The sequence below is a fragment of the Heterocephalus glaber genome, unplaced genomic scaffold (genome assembly GCF_053883595.1).
Source record: "Heterocephalus glaber isolate CG9 unplaced genomic scaffold, H.glaber_assembly_v1.0 deba00001461, whole genome shotgun sequence".
NCBI lineage: Eukaryota > Metazoa > Chordata > Mammalia > Rodentia > Bathyergidae > Heterocephalus > Heterocephalus glaber.
In genome coordinates this window covers 1,797,131-1,813,545 of record NW_028258308.1, presented here as the reverse complement: position 1 = coordinate 1,813,545, position 16,415 = coordinate 1,797,131, and the positions used below count along the sequence as shown (strand labels likewise).

The 16,415-nt window shown below is 30.5% G+C and overlaps 1 protein-coding gene across 2 annotated transcripts in view; it reads left to right on the top strand.

The window, feature by feature from the left end:
- Positions 1-15,774, top strand: part of Spock3 (SPARC (osteonectin), cwcv and kazal like domains proteoglycan 3) — a 384,839-nt gene extending 369,065 nt beyond the window's left edge. For both annotated transcript variants that reach the window (XM_087216994.1, XM_004874610.4), the window contains 4 exons: positions 5,203-5,424; positions 8,441-8,503; positions 11,513-11,650; positions 13,934-15,774. In XM_087216994.1, the coding sequence (XP_087073120.1) occupies positions 5,203-5,424; positions 8,441-8,503; positions 11,513-11,650; positions 13,934-14,103 (593 nt within the window). In that variant the 3' untranslated portion in view covers positions 14,104-15,774. The remainder of the gene's footprint in view (positions 1-5,202; positions 5,425-8,440; positions 8,504-11,512; positions 11,651-13,933) is intronic.
- The last annotated feature ends 641 nt before the right edge of the window (positions 15,775-16,415 follow it).

Genomic DNA, 16,415 nt, shown 5'->3' with positions numbered 1-16,415 from the left:
TGAGTGTTAAATTATTTTCAAAATATTGCAGGAAGATAATATATTTAACTTTGTATATGTCAATTTTAATTTTTCATAATCTATATATTAATTGCACAATAAATATATAGTTATTTTTTAAAATAATGTGTGAAAGTATAAGAAGAGAGATTCCTTTTGCCAACTCCATCCATTCCCTCCATCATGAGGTAAAAATTCTTAGCAGCCTACATATAATTTTCCAATTGTACCTCATGCTTATAAAATATATACTCATATAACTTTATTTTTTGGTATTGGGGATTGTCTCTAGGGATTTTACACTGAGTCTCAATCCCCAACCATATTTTATTTTTATTTTTTATTTTGAGACACTGACTCTCTAAATTGCTAAGGTTTTCAGGCTGGGCTCAAACTTGCAATCCTCCTATTTCAACCTCCCGTAGTGGTGGAATAGCAAGCATGTGCCAGCATGGAAGACAGTAGCATTTTTTAACATGAATGAAACCATAGTATACGCAGTATGCAGCTGCTTGCTTATTATTGTCTAATTAATTTCATGTTATAAAACTTCATTGTTTTGTAAATATTTGCTCACTATATTTTCATTTGGACTTTATTTCTTTTCTGTTTAGACTTTAATGTATGTATCTTAGTGTACATTCTGTAAGAAAGCATTTTCTCACAAAATCCTGACCTCTCTATTCCAGCATGAATATATTTTTAAATTTTTAAAGTTGTCCACAATTCATTTATATGACAAAAGATAACTGGTTAATCTTGAAGTGATTGTTGTACAGTGGTTATGGACATGCTTCAAAATCCAGGTCCAAAGGGGAAAGGGAAGTGGGAGGAGTAGTGTAAAGAAAAGAAGGGAAAGAACGAAATATGATAAAAGGAAAAAAAATGGAAACAAAGTCTGTAAATAGGAAGTTGTGGAGGGGTTGAAGGGAGGGCAGGGGAATGGGGAAAAATATAAGAACCAAGATCATACAAAGGTACAAATTCCCAGTGATGAATGCCATCACATTGCATACCGAAAAAGTACCGATAAAATTAATGAATTTTAAAAAATCCTACAAAAGAGAATGTTTCTACTTGCAGTACATCAGAGGGGTAAACAGTAGATCTTGCCCTTTGTACTTTGAAGCATGAATGTTCACTTTTTCAAAGCATTAAAACAATTGCCATAATAGGTGAAAGCATGGACTTCCATTGAATTTTCATTAATTTTCCTCATTTTGAATTGTGTGCACTACCATTCCTACCTCAGCTTGTTACAGTGTTGAAAATTACCAGTTATATTTGCTGTTTATTATCTATTTGTAGATTAGGATTAAAGTGGATTTAATACATTTTTAAAGCTCTGTGAAATTTTTCTAAACAGGAACAGCCATTCACTATATGAATTTTCATAGTGATTTAACAGATTAGAACTTTTATCATTAGCAGTTGAGAGCAAAGGTTCATATGGCAATGTAAAAATATGCTACTGAGGATTTGGTAAATTCTAATAAGTTTTTACCAGTAGCATAATTTTGTGTTGTACAAAAACTTACAGTTACATCTCAAATTTTGGATAAATTTAGTGGTTTACAATAAAGTGACAAAAGCTCATGCAATAATTTATTAATATAGTATAAGATTCTGTTGAAAAATTATATTTTCCTCTTGATTCAAAATTGTGTCTTAGCAATCATTCGACCCATGTTATTTTTGGGGGACTGGATTTTCCTTTCAAGATAAATATATATATGTGTGTGTGTGTGTGTATAATAGATATATATTTATGTAAGGTAATATATATATATATATTTACCTTTCTTATTGTTAATGATATCTATTGCAGAAATTTGTTTTTTTCTAACTAGAGTCATTTATAGCTAAATAGATGCATATCGAGGCCATTCTCTTAAGTGAAATAAATAGGACACACGTGTAAATACCAAATAGTTTCTCTAGTGTGAGAAACTGATAGTGTAAACAAGGGTTAAAATGATTAAAATGAATAATTGATAATTTGAAATAGGAAAAAAGGTTCAAAGATGAAGGGGTGACGGGAGGGGAAGGGGAAAGGAAAGGAGGGAAAAGAAAAACTATGAGAAAAGAAAAAAAAATGGAAATGAAGTCTATGTAAATAGGGAAGGGTGGAGGGGGTGAAGGGTGCACAGGTAATGGGGAAAAAAATAAGAACCAAGATACATCATGTACAGGTACAAGCACCCAATGATAAATGTAAACGTATTGTATACCTAAAATGTACCAATAAAAGAATTTAAGAAAAAAACCCGAAATTTTGTGTTTTCTTGTATAATACTTTGTTTGATTTCTGTTCTTTTATATTGTGAAGGTTTAATGACCTAGAGTATGTTCCGTATGTTCCTGAAAGGAACTTTGGTTGTCATTAGTTGTAGGACTTTTCTATCAATATAAATTAGGTCTATCTGATGATAAGTGATAATGTTGTACAGATCTTCTATAGCATTACATTCACCTATCTACTGCTTGTATTGCTTGTTTATGGAAGGGTGTCAAAATCAGCAGATGAAATTAAGGGCTTGCCTATTCCTCTCTTAGGTTTCTTTAGATTTTCTACCTCAGGTATTTTGAGACTTAATTTTAGATACATTACATATTCAGAGACATTGTGTCTGCTTGTGAAACTTTTTATCATTATGTGATGTTCCATTTCATCCTGATCACATTTCTATACTGAAGTCAGATTTATTATTTATATGTTCATTCTGGCTTTCTTTTCATTAGTGCTCTCATGACACTTTGTTCCATCTTTTTTATTTCTGCTTAATATGCCTTTTTAATTATTTTCTTGAGGAAAGCTTTCTTTAATCCAATATGACATTTTTTGTACTTTATCTGATATGTTCAGATCATTTATATTTAATTTAGTTATTGAAATAGTTTAACTGCAATCTACTTTCTAGTAGATTTTTATATTTTTCATCCCTGCCATTTTTCTTTCTTACAATGTCTTGTTTTGGAACAATTATATTTTATGATTTAATGTTTTATGTGAACAGGGTTATCTGTATTTTAAAAGTGTTTTAATGGTTACCCTAGGATTAAAAAAAAACACAAACCTAATTTGTCACACTAGACCTTTAAATATTTTTGCCATCATATATATATATATATATATATATATATATATATATATATGTAAATGAGGATGCACAACTCCCAATTTTTCTGGCATTCTGTGCTCTTTTTGACAAATGTTTTGCTTTCGTATATCCATAAACATATAGTATATTACTAATTTTGGACTAGACATTATATTATGCTAAAGCCATTTAAAATAAAAATTTGAATTTATATCTTTAATGATGCTATTTCTAGAAGGCTTTAATATTTTCAGTAGAGTGAAGTTTCTGCCTAGTATATGTATTCTACTCCAGAAGCCCATTTTAAAAATATTTTTATAACTCATGTTTGCTGTTTTTCTCAAAAAGGCATCTCTTCTTTCTTTTTAAAAAGAATGTTGGGTTGAGAGCTTTATTTTCCTTCCAGCATGCAATCCTTGTCACTCTTCTATTCTGACTTCCATGGTTTTATCTCTGCTATGTTCTTACCCTTGCTCCTCTAGAAGGACACGTATTTTGCTTCTAGAAGCTTTAATTTTTTTCCTTCCTATTACTGGTTTTGATTAATTTAACTATAATGTGTCCAAATTCTATTTAATTGTTTGCTTTGTTGGTTGATTCATTATTCTGTTTGGTGTCCTCTAAGATTCTTAAATGTGGTTTGATTCATTCATTACTTTTGGGATTTCTCATTAATCTATGAAATATTTTCCATATCCCACTTTAATTCTCTCCTCTCTTTGTGTCACTTAATTACTTCCCTGTTAAAGTATTTGGTAATTTTCTATAGCTCTTAAATGTTTTTTCTTTCTTCTTCTTTCTCTTCCTCTTTCTCCACTATCCTACATCACTGTCAGTAGTAGGAATTCTCTAATAGTCTGAAGTCAGGATATTCTCTTCAATCTTTCCCAAGCACAGTACTTTTAAAAATTATTTTCCTTCTCCCTGAAAGGAGCAGATCCTTATCTTTCCCACACAGTGGCACAATATCTGGCTCTTCCCTAGGACTTCTCCACTCTGTCCCATATGGAGAAGATGGATGTACCCTTCTCACCTCCTTGTTTCTCTCTTCTTTCCTTGTTTTTTTAGAGAGCTCACTGAGGCTTGGGGGAAAATGGCAGTTAATTGAGATGGTTTCTTCTATTTGTGGCTTCTTTTTGTTTACTGTAGTGGTGACCTACACTCAGCCTTTAGCAATTTGTTAAGAAATTTAACTGAATTAATATTAGCTTGTATGGAGTGGGTGTTTGTCATGAGTAAGAACGACTGACCTCCTTTGGCTTCTTGGAGGTACATGTCGTTTTTTAGATTCTGGATTATTTTATAATTGCTCAAAACAGTGATATTCTATCTGATACTATTTGTACACTGAGCTCAGTGTTGTCTGTGACTTACCCAGAATTACCCATGTTGGGTTATGCTGCTGTAATACAAACCCAGTTTGTCATCTCCCTGTAACTACTCCCGCACAGTGACCTGACTGCCTCCCATTATAACATATTTGTGATTGTGAAAATTGCCTTGAGGGTAACATAACACTGGAGTAATTTGTAACACATGATGTTTATTCTTTCTCTGGCCAAGAAGTTTATATGGAATATTGCAATCATCATAGTTCTACAAAGACAAAGATATACTATACAAAGATATTATTGAAGTTATTAGTTATTAGATGTTACTTATGCTTTTGTAAAAGTGGCATCTTTATTTGAATTAAAGTTAATTTTAGTTGTTTGCAACATGGTGTTATTATTTAGTGGTAACATGTCATAATATGTGACAATAATAATCTATTAAGAGATTTATCATGATATACTGTTTATTCAGTAAAAGCTTGAACAATAAAATGTAAATAATACATAATTATAATAAAAACTGCTATTAGATGAATTACTAATTAGTACCTGATGCTTTATAGCTAATTCATCCTCATAAATATTCTAAAAGGTAAATATTACTATATGCACTTTACTTTGAAAAAAATTACTCAAGATGTGTTTAAGCCCTACTTCTCTGACTACCCAGTAGGGAGTCTGTAGCAACTACATCTGTGTTGCTTTATTTTACTTTCTGATGACACCATCATTCATATTCAGTTAATCATTTTCTGTCTTTGCTTTAGGATTCGATACAAGCATTTTGCCAATTTGCAAGGACTCACTTGGCTGGATGTTTAATAGACTTGATACAAACTATGACCTGCTGTTGGACCAGTCAGAGCTTGGGAGCATTTACCTTGATAAGAATGAACAATGTACTAAGGCATTCTTCAATTCTTGCGACACATACAAGGACAGTTTGATATCAAACAATGAATGGTGCTACTGCTTCCAGAGACAGCAAGGTAAAAGATGAGATACCTTTAGGTGCAAATAGTTGACCTGCATTTCAAATCTTATCTATTGCTTTATGATAGAAGAATAAGAGGATGCTATGTCTCATTCTTGTTGAGAATTTTTCCTTACTTGACTGTTTAATAAAAGAGCAAATAAGCAGCATGTTGAAAACATAACTGATAAATATGAAAACTTGCTAAAGAAAATGAAAATAGTAATTAATATTTTATATTAATGTACTTCATTATACTTTCCATTATGAACCACCAAGAAACACACAGAGATATGAGAACATAGATATTAAAAGTAATCATTAAAATTAATTTGCTATCTGCTTTGCCCATGGTGTAAAATAAATGGGTTTTTTATCACTATACTGTGGCGTTTTAATGTTCTATTTTGTGATCTTATTAAATGAGCTGAATGAACCACAAATTCACCGTAAAGTTATTTTTACTCATTTTATTTTAAAATGACTTGGTCTTTAAACATTTTCAAATACCTTAGCTTTTTACAGATTCATTGGCAAAGAAAGTATGTATTACAATAAAGTTTGTATGAGAAATATTGAGCATCTTTAGAATATGCATAATTTAAATGTGCACATTAAAATACAATTATTTTCAATATGACCTAACTTTATCTTTATTTTATTTTTGTTATTTATTGTTATATGTCTGCAAGACACTTTTCAATACTCTGGAACAGTGAGGGGCGAAGAAGAGTTGGAATGATGTTGGACCTTTATAAATTCCTTTTTAACTAGGAAGTGTGAATGTTTGTAAAATCAAAATTAAAGGAATTTTAATTTATATTTAAAATGTATAGGGAAATACATCTAAAAGATTCATATTATGGTGAAATTTGGAGGAACTAAGGAAACAAAGTTGTGTGTAATTTTGATGTTAAATTGAAAAAACTGGAAATTAGTTTGGGGCGGTACACTCATTACTGTACCACTGCTTTTTTAAAAACATTTTTATGAGTACATAATGATGTGTCCAGTACATAATGACTATTTATTAATTATTATTTATTATGTGGAGTTGGTACATGTATATAACACATCTCAATTCCTTTTTCATCCCCTACCCCTTATATCCCTCCCTGCTCCTTCAAATTCTTGTTCCCCCTCCTGTTGGCAAAAGCTCTATTTCCACTTTTTTCTTTCAGTTTCCTCTTCCTCCATCTCTTGTTCCACTTCCCATTAAAGGAAGCCCACCCTAATCCCACAAGTATAATCTATTTTTCATTTTAACATTGCTTGTAAAAGAATTTAGACAGCTAAATGAATGATAAATTTATTTAACCTGTATTGAGGAATCTCATATTTGACATGGACACATGAACACACTGTATAGGATATTTCACTACACCAATTATATTTACATATTTAGCAATAGTTTATTAATTAAGGATCAAATGATTATCTATAAATTGATGACTCCTATGTCAACTGGATTAGTTGAGCAGCCTACATATAAATCACTTTAGGCAAAGTTTAAAAAGTGGATTCCTTTGTTAACTATTTAAATGCTAGGGATTTAGCTCAGTGGTTCCACCGCCTGGCTCACAAACGCAAGGACCTGAGTTCGATCTCCGGTACCAAAAACAAAAACAAAATATTTTAAGTTTTACACACATAAACACATATGTTGGTTATATTATATTTATACTTTCTATGTTATTAAACAATTCTAGAAAACTATAACTATGTCTTAGTATTAATAAATGGTGTACATTTAAATAAGTCAAATATTGAAAAGGTAGCAAATCTAGGCATGTTTCAGTAAAGACATGTAGTCTTTTGTGATGGTGGCATTTTGCTATGGCATTTTAGTATTTATGTGTGTGTGATCATAACATGTTTTTGTTATTCATACATGAACAATTAAAATTCATATGTGAATGCTCAAAAAGTTGACCTCAAGGAAGTTGAGAATGGAATGGTAATTAAACAGAGTCTAGGTACAGTATGTGTTGAAAGATGGGGAAAAAAACTAAACAAGTATATGAAAATTGACATTAATAAAAATAGGATATTTTAAAAGAGAAAAAATAATTTTTAAAAGAATAGAATTATAGAGGTAGCTTCTAAATAGTAACAAGAGTGTAATTTCAATCAAATATTTTATGTAGTTCAACAGCCTAGCTGCTCACAATTTCTTTTGAAATACTAAAATTACCCTTATACGGAACTTCAGGACTGATAAGCTAATTCAGTGAGGTCATCAACAAGAAATCAGAGTCAAATGTAGCTTGATTTTCAGATAGTGAATATATAGCATATGTCATTTCTACCTTACAATAACTAGCCCATAGAAAAGAGAAATGCTTTCAATATTAAAAATTCAGCTAGAATGTTTCCTTTCATTTCTGAGATATCACATTTGGAAGGCATCAAAATTTTATACTTCTATTTTATATGCTCATGCCATCCATCTTGAGTCCTACACCTTTAATACTTAATATAAGAAATTAATAAGATTATTAGAAAAAACAAAGGACAATTTTAAGGATGAAGTAAATCAATTAGTTAACTCTTCATGATTTTTAAACAAATTACTTCTTCCCATTTTAGACCCTGCCAGGAGAAGTAATTTTGATTCACATACTAAATTATGAGACATAGGTTCAGCACCATATCTTACTGCTTCACCCTTCTCATCACTCATATATCATTTCGTAATTCAATATTTTGAAGTTGGTATATTAAGTAATTTCAAAATTATTTGAACCAGTTTTATCTTATATTTTATCTAACATTAGCCAGTGATGGACAATAGGAATTTATTTATGATTTTGCTATTTTAATATTTTATAATGCAGTTTCTATGTATCAGTAAGAGCAATTTTTTTGATATAAAAAATGCAATAATGTCTTTTATGGTAACCATATATACATCATTATATAAATGAAGTGAGATCATATAATACAGGGGATGTTAAGATTTTGATAATATAAAAAGTACACATTCTTTATTTAACTGGAATCCTTGAGTAACATTTTTATTCTCATTGCAGACCCACCTTGCCAGACGGAGCTCAGCAATATTCAGAAGCTACAAGGGGTAAAGAAGCTCCTGGGTGAGTAATCGCTCATTCTTCTGAAGGCTTTATTGCTTACATAAATAACCCCAGGGAAACAGCAACATAAAATCAATATTAATCCAACAAAGATAAACTGCACTAAATTTGAGTCACAAAATTTATGAACTTTTTGAAAGCCATTAAACTTACTTTTATTATCACTCCTATTGAAAGATATTATGTCTGTTTTATTACCCTAATGTAATGTTCATCTTGCAAGTTATTAAGTTTAAAAAAAGAGAGATTTAAACAATACTAAAGTTAAAGCATCAGCAGAAACTTCTAATTCTGTGGCTACAAATTTAAGAATTAATGTTATTATGTACCTATGATAATATACGTCATTTAAAGTAAAATTTTTAAAGATGGAGTGAAAAATAGTTCTGGGTACCTCAGAGAATTTGAGCCCACTTTTTTAATGTTCTTCATTGGTATTTTTACTACCTTAGGTTTAGCAAGGTGATATAATTTGTATGGACAGATGGATAAGTAGATAATTGCAAATTTCACCCAGAGCTTTGAAATATGTGAATATTTGACTACTAACAGATCACTACACTACGATATTTGATTATTGTTTAGTCTTGTCAACATAATTTCTAAATAAATACTTTAGAATAATTTTACTTTCTTAAATACATAATGATAGTATAAACTTTTCATAAATCTTTCACCAATCTTTGGAAAGATAACGTTTTCCATGCACCAAATTATTGTAGCAAATTTGTAAAATGTGAGAAATTAATTTTGCTATGATTCTACTAATTTATTTTGCATTTCACCACTGGAATTCCTTTTAGTCACCAAAGTAAGATACCACACAGTATTTCTTTTCATTTATATTAATGCATTTCTATATTTAATAGCACAAATGGATCTCATTACTCTATAATTTTGAAGTCCTATCTATGTAATTACAACATACTATCTTTTGCTGAAAATAATTTTTCATATTACTTGAAAATCCTCAATTCAGTGCTCATTGTGTAAAATAAAACTTTTATGGTGTACAGTAAAGATTTTTTTAGTTGTGTAAAATAACTGATGATTAAAAACTGTAATATATCCTGTTTCCCATAATTCATTACAAAATAGTTGCTAAATTATAGCTTACAAGTGGTAAATATACTCTTAAGTGTATCTCTGCATATCAAAATTTTTTCCTATACAATGAGAAAAGTCATTCAAATTCAACTGAAAAATATTTTAGACTCCTCTGAGTTCTATTATTACTATAAAATCTGTTAATCTGTAAAAATGTAGGTTTTCTTTTAAGTTTCAAAACCACAAAGCACATGTCTTGCACACTGGGAGGAGTCACTATGACTCTCCTTTCATAATATAATTTAAAATAATTATTGGACCAGGAATGTAGCTCAGTGGTGCCATGCCTGCCTGACAAGCACAAAGACCTGAGTCTAATCCCAAGTACCAGGAAAAAAGAAAAGAAAATAATTATTAGAAGTACTGAATGACTCAAATGTTTCTTCTGATTTGGGTGGGATAATGGTGCATATCTGAGAAATGATGAGCTGCTATGTAACATTAGAATGTTGCATGTTCCAATCTGCAGCTTAGGTTTCCATTGATTCTGAAGTACAACTATAATTCTTTACAGTGTTCTTTTTCAGTTCCTAAATGTACTGGCATAAAAAGATGATAATTTCATGTCAAATAATGTTATTTTAAAGATGTAGATATTAGGAAGTTGACTTCTTTCTCAGCTTTGATGGGGTAAATCCCTAGAAGAAGTTCACAATTTTTCCCTATTAGCAAATTTAATCAATCTCATTGAAAGACAAGTAACTCAAATCTCACAAAGGAATTATAATTTTTTAAATGAAGTTGATCATCTATCAGAACTATTTATCAGGGTAAAATTATGTTTCCACATGATTGGATATTTTATTAATTCATTTGGTTATTTTTTTTCTTTTACCATATAACTGTGACATTTCTAATCACAGAAATAAAAAGATCAGAAAATTCAATAAAAAATTATACTTTCCTAGAATTTTTATTCTAGTGGGTTTTTTTAGAATTTTTATTCTAGTGTTGGAGGGTTTTTTTATTCTAATGTTGGAGGGTTTTTCGTTTTTGTTTTTTTTGGTACCAGGGATCGAACTCAGGACCTTGTGCTTGCGAGGCAGACATGGCCCCACAATGTAATATATACAGTGTGAGATGTTAGAGATAGAAAAATGATTATCAGTCTTTCCCACTCATTCTACTAGACTGTGTTCTCACTAGTATGTGGGTTTATACATCAGTGACAGCCAAAGAACCGAAACAGTGCTAGATGTTAAGGTCATCACAGAGGTGAAATTTTGCAATGACAATCTACACAAACAGACACATAAGTTTAGTTAAGCACTCTCACACTCATGAACACACTCACCACTCACAGTGGAAAAGATGTAACACTATCTCCTCCGGTTAAAGAAGCCTTCATATTGCAGTCACACTTAAGTCGAGCTTTAAACTGAAAGAGGGAGGGAAGGATTCCAGTTAAGAGAAGCAGTGTGCAAAGAGATGAAGCAGCATTGAATTGAGAGGAAATTGATAGCTTAATATAGAAAGATCTGGAAATATAAATGAAAAAATTGAAATTAGAAAGTTGGCAATGATGAGATAATGAAGGGTCTTGGATCCCATAGTAAGTGGTCCAAATTGTTTGATATCAGCATAGCATTAAACAGATTTTAATTCTGCGTTACACCTCTGGAAAAACTGCCCTTTCCAGAGTGACAAATGTTAAAATACTAATTTACTTAATTCAGCATATGAACCCATGAAATGAAAACAGTTCCTTATGGCAATGAAAGTTCCATGGAAGCAGAGACTTCTTGTTTTCTTCCCCAGGTATCACTAGTATATAGTGTGGAAGATGGTGAGGCATCCACAAGCGTATGTCTTAAGTACATCGATCCATAGTGCATACCTATGGAAAGGTGCTCAACTTATTCATAAAATATGTATGTGTTTGTGACTGTTTTTGTTTCATAGGACAATACATCCCCCTGTGTGATGACGATGGTTACTACAAGCCAACACAATGCCATGGCAGTGTTGGGCAGTGCTGGTGTGTTGACAGATATGGAAATGAAGTAATAGGATCCAGAATAAATGGTGTTGCCAATTGTGGTAAGGAGAAAGTTTGTTTCTTTAATCATTTTCCAAGCTCAGGTTTAAGTACTCCAGTGCCTAATACATTTGTTAAAGCATTTAATAAAGACCCACCTTGCACAGACTATGTTATATGTAAGGGTGAAGGGAATGGAAAGAAGACTTTTCCTAGCATATGAAAAATCTGTATTGCATTATATGCAAGTGCCTAATTTAGATATTTGGGGGAGAATAATTAAAACCTGTGTTCATTTTTCTACTTCAGATTTCCTAAACAACTGTCAGATTCTTCTTCTTCCTCTCAGATAAGGCAGATTTTTGTCACTGATTTTACTGGAAGTCGCTGAAAGCTAGTGGATGGCATGTTCTCACAGGATACCCTTTTATGTACATATCTCCAGAGAGGGCAACTGAGTGGATAAGTAAGCTCACCACTCACCAACCAAAACAAACAAAACCTTCTGTAACTTGCAGCTATATCAATATATTGCTTATTTCCTTATGTTTAGGTGAGAAAAATGTTGTTTAATTTTTAAAAGGTGCTTTTAATTAATATTTTAGTTTATGAACATAAATGTCTGTGTACATACCAAAAAAGTAACAACTAAGTTGAACATCCTATGCATATATTTTTAAATTTCATTGTGGTATCTTTTGTACTTCAGAAAATAATTTTCCAGACTGCAAGACTCAAATCAGGATGTTTGATTGTCCTATGGAGAATTTTAATTGCAAAATTGCACACACAGCAGAAATTAATGGATTGTGATTTGATTAGGAAAAATGGTCAAAAATGAAAATAAAGTGCTTACTTTTGCATTTTAGAAAAGATTTAAATGTATTCTTAAGCAATTTTCAAACTGACAAAGATTATTTAGGAAAAAATCCTTATATTCAAAATATGAGTTTATTTATTTCATAAAACTTTTAATTAACTTGGCTTCACCTTCTGACATGGCCAACATAGCTAGATCTAAACAGAAAAGATGGCTAATTTGTATAATTTTTACATGTAAAAAACATGTCTTTGTAATGTATAGTTATAGTGGTTGCATTATTAGTTACTTTAATTATCTCTGATGTCAGTGATGGATAAAGAATTTTAATTCTTTATGTTACAAATAAAAATTATATGGAAATCATTTCAATAAGGAAACAAAGAAATTATTTTGGAAACATGGTCTTCTGAGGAGTGTTTTTGGCATGTTGTTACTAAGAAAATACAGAAAGGTGGAAAGCAATATTCTCTTTGCATAAAATGGATATTTTAGTGTATCATTGTGATATCAGCCATTTATAAACAATGAATTACATTAATAAGTTTCATATAGTTACCAAAGTATTATAAAAATAAGTATTAGATCCCCGGTACAAAAAAAGAATAAGTATTAGAAACAAAAAAATAAACACTACATTTGAAAAGTAAGTACATGCTGAGATGTATGTTTATTAATACCTCCAGAATATAGTTACTTTTAAATATTTTTTGAAATATTGCCTAGCAGTGTTAGTGTTCTGTTTCCATAGTAACAAATCCCCCATAACTTAGCAGCTTAATCAGCTCTTGCAATTCTGTGTACCACAGGTCAATCACAAGTCTCACCAAGCTCAACCTCTACACATCAGCAGAGCAGTGCTCCCTTCTGAAGGCACTTGGGCACAATCTATCCCCTTGTCTTTTCCACTTTCTAGAGGCCACCCACAGTCCTGGGCTTATGGATACTTTGCTCTGACTAAAACCACCAATTTTACATCTCTTTGACCATTCTCGTGTGATTATATTTCCTTGAACTCTAGATGGGAAAAGTTCTTTTATTTTTAATGACCAAGTGATAATTTGGGCCCTCATGTGTAAAGTAGGATGCTCCCTTCATCTCAAGGTCCTTAATGTAATCACATGTGCAGTTTCTTCCTAAGGAAACATAGCAATGGGTTCCAGGGATTAGGAAGTAAATATTTTAGGGAAAAATTATATCCCTGATAGTCTTGTAGAAGAAAATTTATATATTTGTACAAGTCAAAGTATGACAGAAACTTTTAGTAAAACTAAACAGAGATCAGTATTACTGAACTAGAAATCTTACATAGCACAATTCTGCAATTAGCACATAAATTTTTAACAAATAATAGTTTTATCATGTAACTTTTCCTCAGAGAATGAAGTTTTTCTCATTTTTGTTAAACAAGCTGAAGAAAAAATTGAAAATGCTATTAATTTCCTCAGTTTTCAGTAGAATTTAATATTTCTTCATAAATTATTACACTCACCACTTAACTAAAATACGTATTTATTTTTATTAGCTATAGATTTTGAGATCTCTGGAGATTTTGCAAGTGGAGACTTCCACGAATGGGCTGATGATGAAGATGATGAAGAAGACATGATGAATGACAAAGAAGAAATTGAAGATGATGATGAAGATGAAGGGGATGATGATGACGATGATGATGATCACGATGGATACATTTGATCAATGAGACCTGCAGTCAATAAATTCCACATTTCTAATATTTACAAAGTGACACCCTATTGAGAATTACCATTTTTCCCCAAAACAAAATGATTCTAGACCTCACATCTATTTTGTATAATTATCTCAAATATTGAAGCTAAAAGTTATAGAACTTTATGTTTAAATAAGAATAATTTATTGTCAGTTTTTATATGCCTTAGAGAAAAAGAAAATACATATGGAGGATAGCCAGGCAAAAGAAAGTTGTGAAGAGCTACTACAACAAATTTTTCATAAAAAATAGAAAACTTTGTGAATGTTCCACAAAGTAACAACCAATATGGCTTGGGAACCTATGTGCTGTTTTTACTCTAAGATACTCTAGGCTAGATTTACGATAACTTGTGTGTGACCTGGAACCCAAAGATTTTATAAAGTTATGCATGACCTTAATCACAAATCCAAGTAGCATCTTCCCAAATGTCAGGGTCCATGAGTGAGATACCACATAGTTGGATAAACAAAATGACCATTTTACAGTCCTTATTAACAGTGAGTTTTTGATTATGATGTTTTCTGGGTATGATAGGATATTTTATAAAGTGGCAAGTATGGAAAATAATGGATTCTGAAAGTTTAAAAATCTTAGTTTTTCTAATTTTTATTTTAATTTTAATTGCAGTCTCATGTATATTTTAATATTTTCAAACAGCATGATTTCCATATTCCTCTATCTTTCTGACCAGCAATTTAAGGATATCCTTTAAGTTAGAGGACAAACAAAAAAGATTCATTTCTGCCATATTTTCAGTAACAATTTTTCATTTGCCTTATGGTCAATTTTTAAAATGTTAATTCTGATTTTATTTACTGTTTCAGATAAAAATTTGTATTTAATCTTAGAATTACGCCATTTTTGTTAGTAGTACCAAAATTTAGAGAACGTATTGTATGGCGCCTTGCAAAAGAAATAGAAAGGTTTAGCATGAATACCAATATAGGATATTAGGCAATATTTAAATACACCTAATTAACAAATTAACACAGTAAAGGTACTGCTGCTGGAATGAAGAAAATGGAATATGTTTCTTTCTTTTTTTTTTCTTTTGTTACATAATTGCCATGTGGACTTGTTTATAATTAATGTGAAGAGTGGCATTTAAGATTTAACTATAGCAAAAATTACTTTAATTGCTATATTTTAGTTAGCATGTTAATTGTGTAGACATTTTGGCACAACATCACTTTTAAGTATATCAGACCAACGATTTAGTGCCCATAATAAAAATGGAGAAAATTGTTAAATGATACACAATGGTATCTTTAATTTCAACAGTAGATTAACTGGTTTAATATTATAATATTCATTGAAAACAAAACTGTTGGGTTCTGTCCATTTAATTTATACACTCTAAATAAAATCTTTAATGTTGACCTTACATAATATTTAAAGTACAATGAATTTTCTTTTTTACTGTTTATGTATAGTTTACAAAATAAAAAAAATCTTGTAACCAGAGTAAACGGTTCATAATGATTTTCCTTGAATATATATGGTAACATGGATGTTTTTAAATATACTTTTTATTTTTAAGATAGATATATTACTAACTGGGAAAGGGTTCTGAGTTTTACCCTCCTTATTGAATGTTGTATTTCCAGGTAAGATAAAAGCGATATTTGTTGGTTTGTCTTAGTTTCATGTTTTAATAATATTGCAAAAGAAAATAATTTTCATTCTTGAAAGAGTAGCATCTTTTAAATCCATTTTTGTCACATGATACATAATATATTTAGCTAAAATTCTATAAAAATAACACTTTTAAAAAGTATTCAGACAGCTCTATTTAATAAATTATATATTTTATTATATTGAAGTATGACTAGTGAATTGGTTCGGAAAAGACCAAAAGACAAATTCTATACAGAAATTTAGCAAGTGAATTTAAAATAATAAATATTGTAGTCTTGAAGTTAAGCTATTTTTAAAATTTTCACTTTCAGTACTCCCAGGAAAGTAATCAACTCAACAGCAAATATTAAACTGAAAACATAAAAATAATAAACTTTATATAAATTATTTGTGTACAATATATTTGCATGTATGCCTATAAATTGTATTTGTGATATGTTTTTGATCTCTTGATCATATTTTTAATTCATTTTTTGATATTTTTGACTCAGTGCAATTTTCTTTCAGCATTTATTTAACAGTATACATATATAAAGAGTGGGCAACTGTAGTAAACCAGTCACTATGGAAGGCACAGAGATTCATTAGTGGACAAATACTCATAAAGTTAATATCCTAGTGTGAAAGAGAGACAATA